Source organism: Scaptodrosophila lebanonensis, unplaced genomic scaffold, assembly GCF_003285725.1.
Source record: "Scaptodrosophila lebanonensis strain 11010-0011.00,11010-0021.00 unplaced genomic scaffold, SlebRS2 tig00000024-arrow-pilon, whole genome shotgun sequence".
Lineage (NCBI taxonomy): Eukaryota > Metazoa > Arthropoda > Insecta > Diptera > Drosophilidae > Scaptodrosophila > Scaptodrosophila lebanonensis.
Window position 1 is genome coordinate 19,077,186 of NW_022060538.1, and position 17,629 is coordinate 19,094,814.

General features: G+C 40.5%; 2 protein-coding genes across 3 annotated transcripts in view; one reads left to right on the plus strand and one right to left on the minus strand.

Moving 5' to 3' along the window:
- Positions 1-17,629, minus strand: part of LOC115620556 (homeobox protein homothorax) — a 166,215-nt gene that overhangs the window by 136,834 nt on the left and 11,752 nt on the right. The window contains exons 2-3 of the mRNA XM_030513843.1: positions 15,372-15,649; positions 11,746-11,887 (exon numbers count right to left, since the gene is read on the minus strand). Of these exons, the coding sequence (XP_030369703.1) occupies positions 11,746-11,887; positions 15,372-15,649 (420 nt within the window). The remainder of the gene's footprint in view (positions 1-11,745; positions 11,888-15,371; positions 15,650-17,629) is intronic.
- LOC115620557 lies at positions 4,213-5,840 on the plus strand. 2 transcript variants are annotated; one of them, XR_003995228.1, is made up of 6 exons: positions 4,213-4,560; positions 4,623-4,717; positions 4,772-5,242; positions 5,310-5,443; positions 5,499-5,589; positions 5,654-5,840. XR_003995228.1 is itself a non-coding variant. In XM_030513844.1 (4 exons), exons 1-4 carry the CDS (start codon positions 4,248-4,250, stop codon positions 4,836-4,838), a joined length of 405 nt encoding a protein of 134 aa, XP_030369704.1. In that variant the 5' UTR covers positions 4,213-4,247; the 3' UTR covers positions 4,839-5,109. The 2 variants fall into 2 exon arrangements, 1 of the variants encoding a protein (XP_030369704.1); XM_030513844.1 differs by lacking the exons at positions 5,310-5,443; positions 5,499-5,589; positions 5,654-5,840 and having other exon boundaries at positions 4,213-4,365; positions 4,436-4,560; positions 4,772-5,109.

The following is a 17,629-nucleotide window of genomic DNA, read 5'->3' on the forward strand; positions in this document are numbered from 1 at the left end:
GGAGCTCCACAGAGTGTTATGTGTGTGTGTTCGTGTGTGTTTATAGCCCTGGCATTGTGTTGGCCATAAACCTTAGCAAAGAAAACACAACACAACACAACGGCGAAGTGAAGCAGTTGGCCGTGTTGTGATAGGGGAGGAGGGCGAGTGGTGGTGGTGGTGGTGTTGTTTGGCGATCAGCGGTGCAGACAGTTAGTGGTGCAGTGGGGCAGTCCACACAGCAAGCCACAACATGTGAAGAGTACTCTACTGCTGCTGGTGAAGTAAAAGCACTTGAGTAATGGCCATAAAGCGCGCGCAGCCAAAACGGCCATAAAGCGATTTATGCACTCGACGCCGGCGACTTTTGGAATCAACGTGCCGCTCTGCACAGAGCTCTGCACAGTAGCAGTTGCCACAAAACCCCATGCACTTCAAACACACACACACACACACACACATGCATTCTCCAATATTAAAAGCGACAGTGATAACACAAGTCGAACGGTAAACGACAGACAGACGCCGAAAATAAGAACGGAACGGTGGCATAACAACGGAATGAAACAATCAGTGCTCTTTCCGCTATCGATTACAATTATGAACTGTTGTTCTCAGCTGCTAAGAAACCGCTATTGTTTTTATTGACTTTAAAAGCATAAACTACTATACTATACTACTCGTACTATAATTCATGTTATGCTCAAATTGGTCATCATTATTACTTTGTTTTATGGAAGTAGACAAATCGACAGTAAAACTGAAAACAAAAAGAGAATTGGAACAATGGAAAATCTCTGTTGCGCTTTTAAAAAGTTCTGTTTTCACTATTTTTGAGCAACAATTGTGGTACAAATTGAATATTAGCTATACACCTAATTCGGATTTAAACGGTCTTTTTTTAAAAATTAAAAATTGCATACACGGAGACAAGGAACCAATCACCTATTGATTGTTTCTGGAACCAATCTAAATAGGATGTGCTGTCAGTAGCGCTAAAAACATTTAATAATTTATTTAATATTTAATAATTTATGCAACTAGTAGTTCCTTTCGTTTTACTAGCAATTATAAACATTTCAATTGCAGAAGATATAGATATACATTTTAGCACTTTTAAATGTTTTGGTTTTAGTTACTTTTAGATGACCTTTCGCCCTCCATTGTGGTTGAATTGACGTTATCCTGTTCATTATATCGAATGTGCATTTTGGTGCTGATGCTTTTGTTGTGCTGCTTCTATATGTTGCACATACGCCATGTGGCAGCAACAGAAGCAGCAACAACAAGAGCAACAGCAACCTGCACACGTCGCTCGTATTAGTTTATCTAAGCTAATGGTCTATGTGTCTATATATGTGGCGCCTAAATTACTGCACGTACCTACACTAATTTTCATTATTACTTTTGTGTATTTGTTTTTGGTTGCGTGCGTCGGCGCCGCTTCATGCGGGTAGCTGTTGTTATTGTTGTTATTGTGTTTGTTGCTCTTGTTGTTGCTGCTGCTGCCACTTTTGCTATCATAAACAAACGTTAGACAAGCGGCATGTCTGGGCCAAGCAAAGAACTACAAAAAGTTAAATAAAAACCGTGCCCAAATGTGGCTTCGTTCGAGACAAACACAAAGACAGAGAGAGGTAGAGAGAAAAAGAGGCACTGCTGTAAAATGTTATCGAGGATTTTATCTCAAGAACACGCACACACGAAAAAATGCCAAAGGGGCCCAATTTTGAAGCTTTGCTCTCAAAGCTGTAAACGCTTTCAAGGTTTATCTGCAGTAACGAGACATGATGGCAGCCATAAATCTATTAGAGCCAAGCAAAGGGGAACTGAGCTACTGCAGAGTTCAGTGGGAAATAAGTGCATGCTCAATTAATTATATTATTATTTTGATTATGTTTCCAGAATAAAACTATAACTATTCACTCGGCCTTTATTAAACTTTTTAGATCGCTGTTTTTGGTCGACCAGCACTATCAGTGCTTTTGGAGAGAGTTATAGTGAAATTAAACTAGATTGTAGAGAAATTCAGCCCCCAAGTGGGGAAATGCAGCACTGCGGTAGTCAGAGAATAATAAGATAAATCTGTATTGAAGAAGAACTGCCGAGGCAAGCACTTAATGCAGCAAACGGAAAGTCTGACCTGAACTACTAAAATCTTAGGATACACTTAAAGAAACATATATCTTTACTCCCAACTACAGCGAGCGACGGAACGTAAGAATACCCGCATGTTTGGAACTCAAAAGCTTGCACAAGCTTGCTTGCACCACCAACATTCTTGACATTAACAATTATGTTATACTCGTATATTAGCTTTGTGGGTGATGCTGATGCGATGCTTGGCTTTGGATAATAATGCTTCTGATAATAATGTTACTGACTAACTTTTCCAGGTAAGAGAGACTAGTAGACAGACCAGCAGACAAATAGACGCATAGAAAACAACAACAAAGAAACGGAAAATGTGTAACGTTCCCATTCCTGAAGTCGACTGCGTTTTATCTTTATAATGGGCGCGCAATATCGGTAGTAAAAACTACGGGGCAGCACAATTGAGGTGACAATAATAAGCGCTCGCACAACAAACAGTAGTGCCTCTCTATGCGCAATGCGTGTTGTTGCCGTCGACTGATTTACTTTATATATTTGCTTTTATGGGCCAAGCTATAAATGTGCGTAGATCCACTTGGGTGCTGCTTTTATGACCCAAAACAAACGACACTACAACAACAGCTCCAAACAACTAAAGACAGCCAAGTGGTAGCCAACATACACAACATCTAAGATCGGGCGCGCAAGGTGCGCCCTGAAAATTGGAGTAGATGCCAGAGAAGCAGAAGAAGAAGCAGAGAAATAAAGGTAAGCAGGTAAACATTACCAACATCGGAATTGTCAATATTTGCATGGGAATGTTACAACAAGAGCAACGATAACACACAACCCGCACAGGTTTTTAGAGATTTTAATGCACTGCCAGAAAAGTGGGACACGTTTCAATTTCCCTTTGCAACACAATGGAAATGGAGAAGAAATGATATGGATATGCTTAAATATTTCTTCATATATCAAATAAGTAAAGAAGCTTCTACTGTTCACATGTCGGATTCACATCACATAGGAACATTAAATAAATAAAAAATAAATAACAAAGAAGCTGGAGCAGTTTGCGGTTTTCAAAACAATTTTTACAAATTAAATTTAAAAATATCCAAATAGCTGCTTTTGCATTTAAAATCTGCATTGAACTTTATTAAAGCCCTGTTTGATATTAATCTGAAAATAGTTCAACTGCAATTCAATTGGAATCCATTTTTTCTCGCTGTGCAACAGTAGCGCATATCAATGGTACGTGGCTCTAAATGCTTTCACCATAGCCATCATCAGCGTCATCATTATAGTCGTAATCCAATTCATATCTAAATAAAACCGAAAATACAGCTGCACTGCTGTTCTGATCAAACATCCGGCGAGCGTCAGAGAACCCGGCACGACTGATAAGAGAGCTGTTAAGTGCTCGCCGCTCTGGCCCCCTTTTGCATAGAGTATAGCCATTTTTGTGGCCACTTGTCAACCGATTGACTAATTTGTTATGGCGTGCTCTTAATTGAAAACGTTTAGCACACACAGACACACACACAACTCACACATACGTATGCACGTTTGAAACATAAATCATTGCGGGGCATAAGTAACGCCACATAAATTAAACGCACGAAAGTCACATAAACATGAAATATTTCAGATGCTTTCGTTTGCGACCACAAAGAGAAGAAGCGATGAAGAGACGAAGGTGAATGAGCCGAAAAAAGAGGTAGAATGGTTTCATAGATAATATCAGGAAGGCGCTTGAAAATTTTCCAATGGCATTAAATAATAATCATTGTTGTGGGCCAGCCATTGAAAAGTACAATTAGAACAGAATCAAGTCACGCATTAGACTCGCCTTGGACTTCACTACAATTCAATCCAATTTCCGTGGAAGACTAGTACAAGTAGTTATACGAAATGGGTTTCCTAACTGTTTACAAATCTGATTAACAACTCCCTTGCCTCTTTAGTGGCAGATCCTCTGCTTGTGCTAGAATTTGAAAATATTCGATTCATACATGTACAAGTATAGTACTTTTTGAGAATGTCATGCTAAACATGTCTTTCTTGAAAAGCTATCATTTATATTTCTCAAAAACTAACAAACACATATGCGTATTATACACATATATATTTGTTTATAAGAAAATCAAAATATTGGCGTTTACAAATTTGGAATGTGTTGCGTCTTTCCGGGAGCCTGCTGTGGCAAGAGCCTACGTAAAGGATGCCTTATTCACAGCATTGCCAATATAATTATATTAATCATTTTCATTTTGATTATGGCACATAAATGTTAGTCATAATTCTTAAGTAAACTGCAGTCGAGAAAACGATAACCTTTTCAAACACTTTGTAACATTAGTAACGAGTGGCCTGGACGAAAAAGATAGGGAGTATGGTGTGAGCATAAATGTCTATTACATTATTATGGTCTTGCTTGTAGTATTTATTGTTGGTGCCCTCCTCCTATTGATCGGCATCTTCACGGTAAATCTTCTCAAATCAATGTCTCATGGCTTACTATATATTGTGTGCATTGTATTCTTCAGCGCAACAAAGCATTGGTTATAACTGCTTTGGTTATAAACTACGTACAAGTCGCGTCTTACATTGCCTCGCTCTCTCAAATCTATCTTGGTTGCAAGTATACGTACAATTCAAATGTTAGCATTCAGTTCCACATTTGATTTGATTCCAGGTTATCATATCTATATCGGTATTGTGATATATTCGTATTATGCAACGGAAATGAAACCTGGACGTAGAGCACCATCAACAAGGACGCAAGAGTTAAGGAATGATGGCTAGGAAATCTAGAATCCTTTCAACAACCATCATCTACTTGAGTGCGTATGGATGGAATGGAATTCTGGTAACCACTTATTGGTTAATGGTGGGTCTCCATACTACATACGATTGTGTCTGTTACCGAAGCAAATGTAAATGTTATGTTCCAAATAATTTCATCCAGATCAGAATGTAATGCCATACACGTCATTCGTATTATATAAATATAAAAAAAATCGCAAATTTAAATTTAAGTGAATCAAAATGTGTGTGGTTTGTCCAAATCTTTGCGGCAAGATAGGCTTACGTGTAGGATGTATTATTCATTGCATTGTGAATTTAACTGTACTTATTATTTTCCTTGGGGTCTCTATGGTTTCCAGTAAGTGCAACTAATAAGCAAACATCCAAATGAAACACGTTAACTGTTCCAAACCTTTATTATTTAGTTGTTTCTTCACGTAGAGATGAATTCAACGAATCAGAAAAACGTAGTGACTCTATATTTTATTTAATTATTTTTTTTGTCGTGATTGTATTATGCATTATTGGTACTCTTTGCTTGTTGTTTGGAGTCCTTAAGGTAAACGTAATCCATATTTCTCCCACAATCTGTGTACACAAACAATATTCCTTAGAGAAGCAAAAATTGCGCAATCACAGGTTTGGTTACAACCTACATAGAGGCTGGATATTTTATTCTTATGATTATCTTAAGTCCATATGGTGGTAAGTAGAAAGCTTTACTTTTATTAGCTCGTCAACATTTACTAAGAAATGCAATAATTTTCAGCATACCTAATATATATAAGCATTGTGATATATTCATATATACAAACGGCTATGGAACCAACTGAAGAAACTGATACACAAGTAAGATCGCGGCCACAGAGGAAGGAAAACTGGTAGTTCAAGGAGCTGTACAATTTCCGTGTGGTACGCTTTTCAAATCATAAAGTCTTATAGCGAAATCTATCAGTTGATTGTGCAAATTATATGTGATTTAGTTGGAATATGAATACCGATTCATATCCATAAAAGAGATTGTGTCTGCTACCAAAGCAAATGTATTTCTTATGTTCCAAATAATTCAGAATGCAATGCTATAGATGTCATTCTATTCATATTAATCCAAAACTGGGCAAACAACTCGTTAAAAATCGTCCCAATTTTAAATGTTAGAACATCAAAATGTGTGTGGTTAAGCCGAATCTTTGCATAGAGTCTGGATATTTTATTATGCCGTTTCTCTTAAGTCCATACGGTGGTAAGTACAATATAAAGCTTTGCTTTTAGATCTGAAGAAGTTGTACAATACTATATATTTGTGGAATTTGATGGCAACTTTTAACGAAATGGATCAGTTGATTGTTCAAACTTAGTTGAAATATGAATGAGTTGTGCAAAATGGTTGGACGGGAGTTAGTTTGGTTTAAAACCCGATTCATCTCCAAAGCAAGTCTAAATGTATTCCAAATAATTTCATACAGTTCAGAATGCAATATTATTCCAAAACGTCACAAATTTAAATTCAAGTCAGTCCAAATTTGTGTGTGGATTATAAGAGCACTATCATTTGAATATTGAGATTTTATTATATTTTTTTGATTGACTTATGTGATATAATTAAGTATGACTCTGTTAGTTCCAGCTCAGTAGTTATAACGGCGCAGCAGTCATGCACAGACTTGTATTTAACCAACATATTAGAGTCCAGGTGCATATTTGTCTTTAAAGAGCTGTTAAAAAGGGCCAAAACACTACACAAACATTGAAAGTCATCAGCAGCTGAGAGCCTAAGCGGAGGAAGGCAAATAAAACTAGATTCGTGTGAACAGAATCAACTAAATAATAATAAAAGCATTTGAAGAGCGCCAATTAGTTCTATAAACAAATATTTAAACGAATTCAAAACAAATATAAACGGGAGCTGATTTTCTAGAGCACCACAACAGTGATGAGTGGGAGGCGGATGTTCGGAGCTCCAGATCTCGATCGTCAGTCGCAAAGCACGCTGCCATGTAATTGCCTCCGACCCTCTCCCAGTCAGCCCATTCCCAACCCCAACCTCAACCCTTGGCAACAGCTAGAGCTTGCCACCGATTGCTGCTCTTTTCGCAGTTTCGCTAACAAGTTGGCTCATGGAAATTGTCGAGCTGCTGCTGCTTTTGTTTCTATAGGAAATCCAAAACCTGGCCTAAGGGTTGCTCACAAAAAAGAAAAGAAAACAGAGCGAGGGGAAAAAACGTAGTTCATATGAAGAAATGAACAATGCATTAATAATATAACTGCGCGGCTGGCGGTGCGCTGTAGGCTCACACAGAGGGACGTCGTCGTCAGCGAGAGATTAAAAAGGTACCAAATTCCAAATAAAAAGGTAAAGGTTTCTGTATATATATTTTTTTTATCATTAAAAGAACAAAACAAAAACCGTAAGAGGCCGCTGCCGCAGTCGCAGCCGAGGCCAGAGGCAAAGTCTAAGGCTGAGATTGAGTCGAAATGTGTAGGGAGGATTGGAATATTGCACAAAAGAGATTAAGTTCCTGCCAGCAAAAGACAGCTAGAGACCGCAGAGCAGAGGCAGAGACACACGCAAATGCGTATTGTGGACCCAGGCAGCAGGCATCAGGCAGAAAGGTAGTCTCGGGAAGGCAGGCCAGGCATTCAGAGCCGACCCAGCCGGCAAGTGAGCATTCCAAGACGACGACGACGAAGACGAGGACGCGGCAACAACTGCGCAAGCGTAACCTTTCATACCTGATTATAGCTATACACACGTATAGTATATAGTCGAGGCCAACCTCTGTGTGTGCGAGTGTGTGTGTTTTCCTTTTCTACGTCTCGTCGTTCTGAAAATGCAATTTACGAAACAAAACAATGTGTACGGCTATGGCTCCGACTCGGATTCGGATTCAGATTCGGGCTCGAACTCGGCTGAATTGCCTTTGTGCCGGCAACAAACCAATGAAAGAAAGAAAGAAAAAATAAAATATAGCATTGATTGGTATTAACGCTTAACCTGTTGCCTTGGTAGAAAACTAAATTATGGCCGACTGCCTTACCTGCAACAGCAACAACAATAACAATAACATACCGAGACATTTGCGCTATTTAGCAAGTGAATTTATAGTTAAATACTTAGTGTAGGAGCCGGGCAGGTAGGCAGACAGACAGTCGGGGAAAGGGGCACTCAAGCGTCATTGTTGTGACAAGCAATTGCCGATGCTCGGCCAAGTGTCAAAGTTGGCAATTAATTAGACGACTCGACTGGCAGATGAAGCGATAAACAGCAAGGAATATGGTTGACCTCAGAAGAGGATTTCACGATCAACTTTGTACAAACAGCTCTAAGAATTAGAATTAATAGAGAGGGGGTATCAAATATTCCTCTCTTACTTTCCGACAGAATCGTAGCATTAAGAAACTGCAAAAATGTGTTCACATTCCTGCAACAGCTTGTCCGAATCTGAGGCAATGTTGTAGACTGAAATTGAAAACTAAAACATGATTCAACAGTAATTCCGTGTACACACCTACATACACACACATACATATATATATACATACACATATATATATATGTGTGTGTGTGTAGTACGAGATGTGTTTAAATCGCTGCTCTTTAGTGTGGAGTGTGCGCGCGCGTTCTCTATTGAAATCAACATGCCAGCCAGCATAAGAAGCTGCAGATACTGGCTACAGATACATAAAACATGGCAAACACACATACATACATATACATAATATACATGCATGCAGCAAAAATCAGAAATCCGAAATCATCATCATCATTTACCCGCACTTCATTAATCATCATGCCAAAACAGCCAGGGAGCAAGTCAGAGACAGACAGACAGACTGGCTGACTGACTGACTGACTGCGACTGGCGGACTGGATAGACAGACAGGCCCCCTGTACACTCGAGTCCACAAAACTAGAATCAAGTACACATATTGCACATTGCACTTAATAATGCCAATGGCAAAAGGCAAGAGAAGAAAAAAAAAAAAAGAACAACAAATGAAAAATCAACTCATTGCACGCATGTAGAGGCTATTAGCCAAAACGCCAAAGTTGTCAAGCCACAAACAAATGAGTTACAATGGGACCAGTTGGGTTGTTAATTTGCTCCAATGTCAGCTGCTGTTTACGTTGTTGTTCTCGTTGTTGTTGCTGATGCTGCTGCTTTGGCAGGGACTGTGGCTGATTTTCATTAAAAATTACTTAAAATGAAATCATAAAAATTATTTCGGCAGTCGGCATGAGGCATGGGGCATGGGACATGGGGCGCTGGGATGCGCGTTCTTTGTCTGTCCCCAGTCTGTCTTGGATCTGTCGAACTGTCGGCCTGTCTCTCTGTGGCAAACACAAAGACAAAGACTGCACCACATTAAGCAATTTTCGTATGGGGAGAAATCATCAGCACAACAACGACAATGTTCACATTGACGACCACATTGTTGCTGTTGCTGTTGTTGCTGTTGCTGCTGCTGTTGGGAGCAACAACATCTTCAGCTTTTGTTGCTTATATTTATGTATTTTTATTTTTTCCGTCGATTTGGTTGTGCTGGGTTTTTTCTTCTCATTTCTTCTTTTTATCACATGTTTCTGCTTTTAAAGAGAAATTATAAAGCGTTTCCTTAGCTGCATCATTAGCAGCGCCAACACCAAAAGTCTCCTAACTATATGCCCGATGACTACGACGACGACGACGACGACAACGACAACAACATGATCTTTGGATGCAGGCAGCAGCAAAGTCGCGTTGGTGGGGCGCAGTTTTCTCAGTCAAAATAAAGTGAGTTCCATTTTATACGAGTATGTGCATATGTACACACAGACATTGGTATATGTGTTTACACATGATATATATCTATGCGATCTATCTATATAAAACGCATCACAGCAGTGGGACAACAGCGACGATGTGGCAGCTGTAGAGCGGCGTAAAAAAATGAAAAACACAAACGTATTTTTAGCACCCAAGTAGTTTCTGTTGCTCTGCACTCTGCTGCTCGTTTGTTAAAATTCGATGGGCGAATGACATTTTTGAGTTATTTTTGTCAAAAAGTCAAAGACGTTGAGGACGACGACGGTTTTAGGACGGCTGCCTGTGCCTGTGCCTGTTGCTGGCATCGGACCTTCAATAAACGTGGCAGTAATTTGTTGGCCTGCGCCATGAAAATGCAAGCAGAAGCTATAGTGCTTGATCTATGACGATATTATGCCTAATAGATTTACATTATACAAGTATGTATATATATATATATACATACATATAGAGACCATGAAGTGTTTCATCGATTTGCAGCTAACGAGAGCAGCAGCGGCATTTTTGAATTAGTTCCCAAAACTGGCACCACAGATTTTGAGAAATGCGCTTAGATAATGTCAAATAGCGTTCCTATTTGCATTTGAACATGGTGGGATCACCGAATAAATTCTTTATGTAATTGCTTTTTAGCTACCAAGTGTTGCCCGCTTTATTGGCATTTCATTGTCAATTTGACAAAAGTTCATCAAAATCTCGCCGAAACAAGACAAAACATCGTGAAGCAGGCATGCAACGCAACACATGCCAAGGAACACGGCCCTCAGAGAGGAGCTCGGGCTCGGACTCGGGACGCAAACGCATCTTGATAAATGCTTGTCGTTGTTGCTGTTGCTGTTGTTGTTGTTGTTGGTTTTATTACCCATGGCAGGCCTGTCAAAATTCCAAATGGACCATAAATAAAAACATCATTTTTATAATTTCAACTGTTTCTGCTCAGCTCGGACCAAAAACTCGCCACAAAACTTGAAAAAAGCTACAAAAAGTGGGCGGCAGGGGCAACCTTTGCAGTTGTTGTTGCTTTTTGGCGCGCCAAAAATGTCGCTGTCATGAACATTTCTAGATGGAGCCATAAGTTGTGCTCCCAACTCTGTGACGAGGTGGCGATGGCGGTGGTGCTGGCGGTGGTGCTGGCTGCAGGGATGGATGGTGGTGTGTCTTTTAATGTGATCGCTTGGCGCTCGTTCATAAAAATAGCAGCGTGAGGCGACAGCCAGCGCGTCAGACAGACTTTGGAGCACAGGATGTGGAGCAGAGACACTACAGGCAGCAACGCGTTGCATTTGCAACATTATAATTTGTATGTTAAAACATCGTAAATTAAATTTAAATGTCAGAGTGAGAGAGAGAGAGAGGGGGAGTGGGGGGAATGTGGCAAATAATATTCGGTTAGCTGCCATCATGTGGCTTTGTTTTATGAAGAGCTGGGCAAGCAGAAAAGGAAGTGTCGTTGTAGTTGTTGTCTTTGCTCAATTGTCGCCAAGACGCCACCCATATTTGTGACATATGGCGACAACACATTGTTATTGTTTTCGTTCGCTCCCTAAATCGGCAGCAGAAATTGTAATTAAGTGCAGGCCACCAACCCATAGTTGGTCTGCAACGTAATCCGATCATTTAGCAGCTCGTCTGCTAAGTAAGTTCGCTCGATCGTGTGTCGGCGATCTGCTCTTCAGCTTGAGGGCGTCATTTCACTTTCAAGTATTTTATGCCGCATGTGCCACATGTGTTGGGCAAATCAGCTCCAATTACCAAAAAAAAAACAACAACAAGAACCACTAACAACCGAACCACTTGATGAGCCCAAAAAACACTTGACTTAGATGCGATACGCATATGCATATGCAAACGATCTCCATTAGAGTGTAAACTGTACTATAGGAAGTTCGCTTATCCCTAACAACAGTCAATCTGCTCAGATTCGGATGTAACCAAGTATTGTCCGTCTAAGAGCGTCTGAAACAATCGATAGCCTTGCAAAAGAGCGCTCCACTTAGATAAGCTCTAAATAGCTAAATAATAAATATATATATTTTGGAACGTATTCTCTTACCTGTTTACTGAACATTGCAATATCCTCATTAAACGATTCTGACGAACAAACATCGCCACCTTGCACGCCCGGCTCACGCGGCGTACATGTGGCCAATTCGCATTTCTCGAATATGAGCGCCAAGAGCGGGAATAGTGGATGTCTGCAAAGAGAATGAAATGAGAAAGGGAATATAGTATGTACAAGTAGTATATCTTTTGGTTTTTCTTTTCTCTATTTCCTGTCCGGCATGCAAATGGCCGACCGACCAAGCGACCAAGCGACCAGGTGCTGACCTTTTTGTGCATACTCGTAATCCATCGCAGCAGAACAACAAAAATGTGGCCCTACATTTTGACGGATTAGTTCAACAACAACAATGACTAACACAGCTAGCTGCATGATTTCCACATTTTTTCCTCCTTTATTATTATTATTCTCTGGCTGCCATTGTTCGGATATGCTCGTACACAAAAAGGGCAACTGCTCCTCACACTCTTCACGCTCTAAGCACAAATTGCACCTGAACAAAATTAGGCAGACACACACATATATATACATATATATATATATACTGCGATGAGGGAGAGAGTCCGTTCCGTCCTGCCTTGCTTGTTGGTCAGCACTTCATTTGGCCATTAGAACGAGCGGTCAAAACTAGAGGGTGTAGCCTTGCGCTTAACAACTATTAATAAGCAACAGCACCATGTCTCCAAATACACTCAGCCAAATTTACGAGTATGTGTTTTGAAATCCTCCATTTTATTTATCAAGTTAATGCTATTCTTTACTATTTAAGAAAGCTCTTACACTCATCATAACTTGCGCTTTTTAGTTTCCCCAAGTGCCCTACAAGCACTCTAATATATCAGTACACATATACAAATTTAAAAAAAAAAATGAATTAAGCTTAAATTGCATTAAGTAAGCTCTAGGAAGCTTACAAATCAAATTGAAGTCTATTGGTTGAAAAATATTGACTTTTCCTAAAACTTTTCCCCCCTTTGGGGTTTTAATTTTCCACACCTATCTCCTCGTGTTCACTTAAGCCACGAAAGGAAACTTCCTCCTTCTTTACTTAAGCACATGCTACTAGTAGTAAATAGTTACTTCTTATATTAAATCTAATCACACTAGACTAATTTCTTTTTTTTATTGGCGGAACAGTCGAATATTTGTATTTGGGAGTGTGTTTTTTGCAGAGTGTAGCTCGTCATCGCTAATGCCAAGGGCCGAGTCCGCTGTCCAAGCCCCGTGCGTTTTCCAGCTGAGTGCGTCGCAAGGACAGCGGCAGCAACGGACGACTGGCTGGCTGGCTGTCTGCCTCCGTCTCTGCCTGACTGCCTTAGTGGACAGTGCAGAGTGCACAAAAAAAGTGTACACTCATTTGCCATGACTTGGCATTTGTTGGCAGCTCTACAAGGCAGAGGCGACAGGTCGCAAAGCGGCAGCGGCAGCGGCAGCAGCTGAAGTTGAAAGTTGTTATTGTTGTTGCTGTTGCCATGCACTTCAGAAGGTGTTAAGAGCGCTCTTTTTTCGTGTATATTTTTGAAAAACTCTTCAAAATGCGCATGTTCACTTTATTGTAGCATATTTTTTTCCCATTTTCCATTTGGAATTGCCGAGCCTTGTGTGCATGTTGTTGCTCGAAGGTGTCAATTGTACAAATAAGCGTTTTGAAATTTTATTTACAGGTCGCACAGTTCGAGTTGCAGGTGAAACAATGTGCAGCGCCGAGTGTGCTAATGAAGTCGTCATAAGATAACGATAATAATGATGATGATGATGACGATGACGATGGGTCTTTTCCCAAGCCCGACGTTGGCCAAACAGCTGATTGATTGGCAGCCTCAATATGTGGCGACGAAACGTGGCAGGCAGTCATTCATAAAATTGCACAGCACACCAGCAGAGGCGCAAGAGACAAACAAAAAAGTGAGGCAAATAAAATATTTGCTTATTAAATGCAAACATCGAATCGAGCAAAAAAAAAAAAAAACAAAAGCGAAGCCACAAGACAAACAACATTCAGGCAGCTGCTGCCCCAGCAGTTGCAACACAAGAAAATTGGCAGTTCCGGCCCCTGGATTGGAATCCAAACACGCAATGACACAACCGGCCCAGGAGATCATTTCGACTGCGACGCATGCGCAGCCAACTTAGAAAAAGCCGCAGCCACACAGCCACAATTTTGCCAAATTAACACCAGCAACCGCAACCGCAACAACAACAACCACAACAACTGTTTGACGGCTCCCTAATGCCTAAGCACGTCCGTCACTAAACACGCGGCACACCCCTCGGCTGTCAGAGCCCTGCCGTGGACATGCCAGGACACACTAAATTGAAAGAGAAATTTTCGGGCCGGGCCAAGCCGGGCCGAACGCTTGTTGGGAACCCATAATTTTGTATTTGTGCAAAACGCCCACTTCGGCCGAAACCAAAAAACCGAAAGAGAACCAGATACCGAAGCAGAAGAAGCGATCCGGCAGTGAAAGGACCAAAGACTGAAGCGCAGGCGCGCGTGCGTTAAATTTATGTTACTCCCTCGCTTCGATGGATGTCTTCCTTGCACATACTACTTATCCATAATCGTATATTTATATTTTTACCCCAGGGGAAGGTGAAGGTGAGAACGTGCGGCAACAGGTGACGCAGTTGCCAGTTGGGCAGGCCCCAACATTAAGTATTAATCAATATGCTTAGCAGGTTGATGTGTGGGAGCGGGATAGGTTGAGTATTACAAGGATTTTGGAATATCAATAGAAGCTGTAGCTTGAGAAGAATGGTTGATTGGCAAAGTTGAATGAAGATTTGCAGATAGAGAGAGAGAGTCTAGGAAGGACTCTGGATTATTATCTGTAGCTTGAGAAGAAGAACTGGTGCTTAATAGAGAGAAAGCTTTAAAGACAATTTTGGATTAACAATTGAAGCTGTTGATTGAGAAGAATTGTTGATTGGCAAAGTTGAATGAAGATTTGCAGATAGAGAGAGCGAGTCTAGGAGGGTCTCTGGATTACCAATTGAAAGCGTAGCTTGAGAAGAAGAATTGTTGCTTAATAGAGGGAAAGCTTTAAAGACTATTTTGGATTAACAATTGAAGCTGTAGCTTGAGAAGAATTGTTGACTGACGAAGTTTGATGAATATATTTTAGATAGGAAGAGAGTCTAGCTTTAGAAGAATTGTTGATTGTTGAAGTTTAATGAAGATTTTTTAGATAGGGAGAGAGTCTTGTAGGGACTCTGGATTATCAAATGAAACTGTAGCTTAGGAAAAAGAATTGTTGCTTAGCGAGGCTAAGTGAAACCCTACAAGGGACTCTGGATTATTTAGTGAACCTGCAATTTTAAAAGAAAATTGTTGCTTAATAGAGAGAGGGCCTTGAAGAGTATTTTGAATTAACAATTGATCAATGCTCAATTAAGATTTATACCAAGACAAACAGTGCATTGGAATTGAATGAATTAGCCTCGAATCTAATCACATGGACTATCACTAGAATATATTTTCCATAACAAACATTATTCTGTTGTCGATCGAATAACTACAATTAGTATGATTCACCAAATGCTTGACCATTATTTATCTATTATGCCATGATTTTAGACGTCTTGAATATAAGTTAATGATATCTAGGAGTACTTACTCATAAATCGCATCCTTATCACGTTTGTGTACTTCGGGTATTGCGCCCATTAGGTGATTAGCAACCGGTGATACATGACTAGGTGTACCGTGCGCCCCGGCCCCCGAATGGTAGCCGTGCATGCCAACTGTGGCCGCTGCCGCGGCGTGCGTCATGTGTGGTGAATGATGCGAGGGCAGACCTTGCAGACCGGGCGGCCGATGACCAACGTGTGGGTCATACATGGCGGCCGCAGCAGCACCCGAGTCCATGCCATAGCCATGTAGGCCATCGTCATACTGCAATACAAAAGGAGTAGAGAAATGTTTAGATCAGCAAGTTAAGTTAACGACTAGTCTAAGTATTTAGCTTAGGCCTGGCTATACTTTTATAAAAACGTCTGCACATCTGTCCAGCACTCTTGTGCGTTCCAAGGAAGCTAATAATGCCAATACCCATTCATATCTGGCTTCGACATGTTATAAGTATATGGAATTGTTTGAAAACTATAAATGGCTGCTGCTTCGATCATTTTGACACTTTTAGCAAAGCAAATAGTTTTGAAGCACTTGTCTAGTAGTAGTAAGTAGGTCAATTAGTATAGTTCGATACATGTTGGTATATGTTGTATTAATCCCGATTCGACAATCGTAATGTGAAGCCAAACACCAAAACCAGCTCGGGCGACTCTTTGGTCCGTTTCCCAGCGAACAAATGACCAAAAATAAAAATAAAGTATTATGCATATACTCGTATATATTTCCAAGCACGTCGCGCTGCCAAAACGTATGAAGCAAAGATCAGCGTAAATTGAAGACGCCAACAACTACAACAACAACAACAAGCGCCAATAGCCCAAAAACCTGACCTTGTGATTACTTTGCTGCCGCATGGCATTATGTGGATATACATATACATATACGAGTATATATGAAGTTTTTTCGTTTTGTTTTTTTTTTTTTTCATCCAACGTTTTTTGCATATTAATTAAGCGCCAAAAGCAGCAGCTGGCAGCGCTGCCAACGTCGTCGTCGGCGTCGGAGTCGGCGTTCGGGCGAGTGACAAGTTAAAAAAGCAATTTTTAATATTATCAGTTAATCTCTCTGAGTATGTGTGTGTGTGTACAGTTTTGTAAAAAAAATTAACGCCGCAATTGTGAACAGGTTTGTGTGCAACGGTAGAAGCAGCAGCAACAACAACAACAACAGCAGCAGCAGCAGCAAAAGTAACAACAATCACAAATATTTTTAAAGTTCAACACGGCATTTTGTTGTTGTTAATGGTGTTAGTGTTGTTGTTAGAGCTGTGCAGCTTCTTCTTCTGCTGCTGCTGCTGCTTGAACAACAGTTCTGCGCTTTACAAAATCTGAAGGAAGAAGAAACTCTAGAGCTTGACGACCGACTCTGTGAGCTACAGCTTGAGGTTGAGCCGCCGCTCAGTCCCAATGCTGTGATTACTACTTGCCAGTTATTTTTGTTTTTTGTTGTTATTTTTGTTGTTTTTGTGTTTTGTGGCTGGTTTTTTGTTTTGTTTTGTTTTGTTTTGTGAGATTTTTATCATTTTTATACTCAAGTGGCGTCGCAGCGCACCGCAACGTTTCACACTGCATAATTTTTCGAGCGGAGCCGGGAACAGCAACAGCAACGATGCCAAACGATCCCAAACGATGGCAGCGATGGAGACGATGGCGACGATGATGACGCTGATGATGGTGGCAAGGAAGAGGCAGCCGCAGAGTAGTTGACAAGATTTTTGTGCCAGCCAAGAATGATGGCACTTTTGTATGAGAGTTTTTCTTCGCATTCACAGCCGAACTCAAGATTTGCTGTTGCTGTTGTTATCGGCTTGGAAAAATCTGTGGGACGCAGCTTTTGGCATTGTACTGACACTAAATGAGCAATTGACTCACTGACGTACAGACTGACGCCAATTCAGAGCCAAGCATGTGTGAGGAGAGTCCGCACTTGACGTTTGACATTTGCTGTTGGCTGTTGACTGAATGTGGGGAGGGGGAGGGAAGCGGGGGCATATGGTTGCAAATGTCAAGTGTTTCAGGTGATAAGTACAGGGAAATCAAATTGGACAGATATGAAAATAAGCAGCATGACAGAACGGAAAACAAATTGACATCAAATGTAAAAAAAAATAAAATCTCAAAACTGGTTTAATACACAAAGTTTCCCTTATCGTCCAATATAGTTAAGGAATTGCAATATTTTTGCCAATTCAAATATATTTCATTTATAATTAAATAAATTTAAATTTCTATAGTAGAAGAC